The sequence below is a fragment of the Aplysia californica genome, unplaced genomic scaffold (assembly GCF_000002075.1).
Source record: "Aplysia californica isolate F4 #8 unplaced genomic scaffold, AplCal3.0 scaffold00234, whole genome shotgun sequence".
Taxonomy (NCBI): Eukaryota; Metazoa; Mollusca; class Gastropoda; order Aplysiida; family Aplysiidae; genus Aplysia; species Aplysia californica.
In genome coordinates, this window is record NW_004797504.1 from 522,554 (window position 1) to 524,969 (window position 2,416).

Consider the following 2,416-nt stretch of genomic DNA (forward strand, 5'->3'; position numbering starts at 1 on the left):
GGCCACCATGTCAACTTTTGTCAACTTTTCACAGGCTCCTCCACCCCCTCCCTCCTTCTGAGCTGGCGTCATTTGTGAACGGTCCCTAAACACAGAAACATAAAGTCTTAACAAAAAGTATGTCGTGGGTGGTTGGAGGGTGCTCTGGTGTGGTTTGCTTCTTCTTTCCTATCAAACATCTATCGACCTTATCTCCCGTTTTTCTTTTTTGGTTTTGTTACTCTCTTGTAACACCTCTAATCTTATGGCGCTCATATGACCTTATGCAGTTGCGATTGCCGTAAAACCTCCACTAAAAATAAGAAAGTATGTCACTTACCCCTTGGTAACAGTGGGAGACGGCCGCCATGACAGCCTTCTGTGACACGCCCCTGACTGTGTAGCGCCGAATGTGGCGAGATGACAGCTGGCCGGCACGCCAATAGCCGTCTGTGAAGTGCTCGCAGGGGTCCAGGATGTCCTTTAGTGGTGGTGGTCGTTGTGGTGTGGGGAAAGGGAGGGGAGGGACGTGGGGAAGAGGGGGGGGAGGGAGGAAGGAGTGATGGAGAGGGAGGGGGAGGGGTTGGGAGGGGAGGGGGTGGAGAGGAAACAAATTGGCAGGGGGGAGGTGGGTTTGGGGTCATTGAGCGAAGTATTGACGTGTGTATGTGTGTGTGTGTGTGATTGTTTGTGTGTATGTGTGTTTGTGTGTTTGTGTGTATGTTTGTTTTCGTGTAGGAGTGTGTGTATGTGTTTGTGTGAGTGGGGTGTTTGTGTATGCGGGTTGTCAAAGAAATAAAAGGGGGGGGGGTTGTTTTGGAGTCGTTGGATGAGGCCGTGGTGGGAGTAAAGGAATGGGGATGGGTGGTTTAGGGGTCGTTGTGTGGGTTGTGGGAAAGGGATGGGAGGTGTAAAGATAAGTGGGGAGAGAATGGGACAAAGTGGACATCCAAGGAAGATGATATTTTTTTCGGAAGTGCGAAACGTGAAAATGAATACTATGTAAAGACATGTCTATTAGTGACCAATCTGTGTTTATTTCTTAGAGGAGAGAGGAATGTCTGGCTGTGTACATAATGTCTGTGCTATTGTATGCATGTGGGTGCACTCTTGTTTTTATGTGTGTTTGATAGATAAAGAAAAAGATAGATAGATAGATAGATAGATAGATAGACTGATAGATAGATAGATAGTTAGATAGATAGATAGATAGATAGATAGATAGATAGATAGATAGATAGATAGATAGATATGTCTATAGTTTGTTAATGTTTGAGCGCTCAATCAGCTGCTTGCACTGTATGCTACGCGTCAATCAAAGTACTTACACTTTTTTTCCATTTTTATTAATGTTATTTATTCGACAAATATCATACTCATTATTTCTAAAAGTCATAAAATTGTGTTGATTAATCTACTAACGAGTGTTGAGAGAAGCCTCATCTTAACCCTGCCCGTACTCAAGAATTAAGGGAAGCGTCACTTTAAGCCTACCTACCCACCTCTTCATTGTACACGAGTCCAGTGGGAAATTCACCCATGATAAACCTGTCCAAGACCCGTGAGGGGGGAAGCATCGGACTGTTGGTCAGGAAAATCCACTCCGCGCCAGACACGATGGCGAACATGTAGGCTAACATTTTGTAACTGGGAGCTTCAGGCGTGACGAACTCCGCCTGTCCAATGGCGGCTCGTGTGGTGGCGCCAGCGTCCACTGAAGTTTCACGGAGCCCGTCTTGGTCGAAGAAGATACAGGACTCACAACTGTGGCAAAATATTATGTTTGGACTCACAACTGTTGCAAAATAATTCATGCCTGGACTCACAACTGTGGCAAAATATTGTGGTGATTATTGAAAGACTGTTTTATGCGCCCTTACATTCGGTGTTATGCATCATGTATTGAAATTTTAACATAACTTGGAAAAGCAAATGAATAGAAGTAATACGTTTAATCACTTATCACTACAAAAATGCAAGAAAGCAGTACAGCGTCTTTGGGCCTGTGTCAGGGGCGGCTCGTGGGGCTAAAAAGTGGGCGTGCACAATAATAATTAAGCTATCGCTTGCTGAAGATAGTCAAGGGCATAGTAAATGAGACGGTGTATAATTGTAGGATCTTTGGGTTGGTGAGGGAGGGCCTTGTGGTTTTATTTTCATTCTTTTTACTTGTCGCTTTGATTTCTCGTACTAAATTTGTTTGTTGTTAAACATCAATTTTGTTCTTCCTGTATTGGAACTGAACAGTCAAGTACACGTAATAACTTTCACTACTCCACCTCAAAACCATTCAAAGGCACAACTCATACCTCCCCCAGGTTCACGGCTACAGAGTCACTTAAAATAGTGGCAAGACAAACAATTCACTTGAGCATTTCGCTAGATTGCTCCGGGGCTTACATAATACTGGCAAAGAAGAGCGTAGGGTCAATCGTGT

General features: G+C 44.3%; 1 protein-coding gene across 1 annotated transcript in view; it reads right to left on the reverse strand.

The window, feature by feature from the left end:
- Positions 1-2,416, reverse strand: part of LOC106011992 — a 10,161-nt gene that overhangs the window by 7,133 nt on the left and 612 nt on the right. The window contains exons 2-3 of the mRNA XM_013083473.2: positions 1,482-1,714; positions 320-460 (exon numbers count right to left, since the gene is read on the reverse strand). Coding sequence (XP_012938927.2) covers positions 320-460; positions 1,482-1,714 — 374 coding nt within the window. The remainder of the gene's footprint in view (positions 1-319; positions 461-1,481; positions 1,715-2,416) is intronic.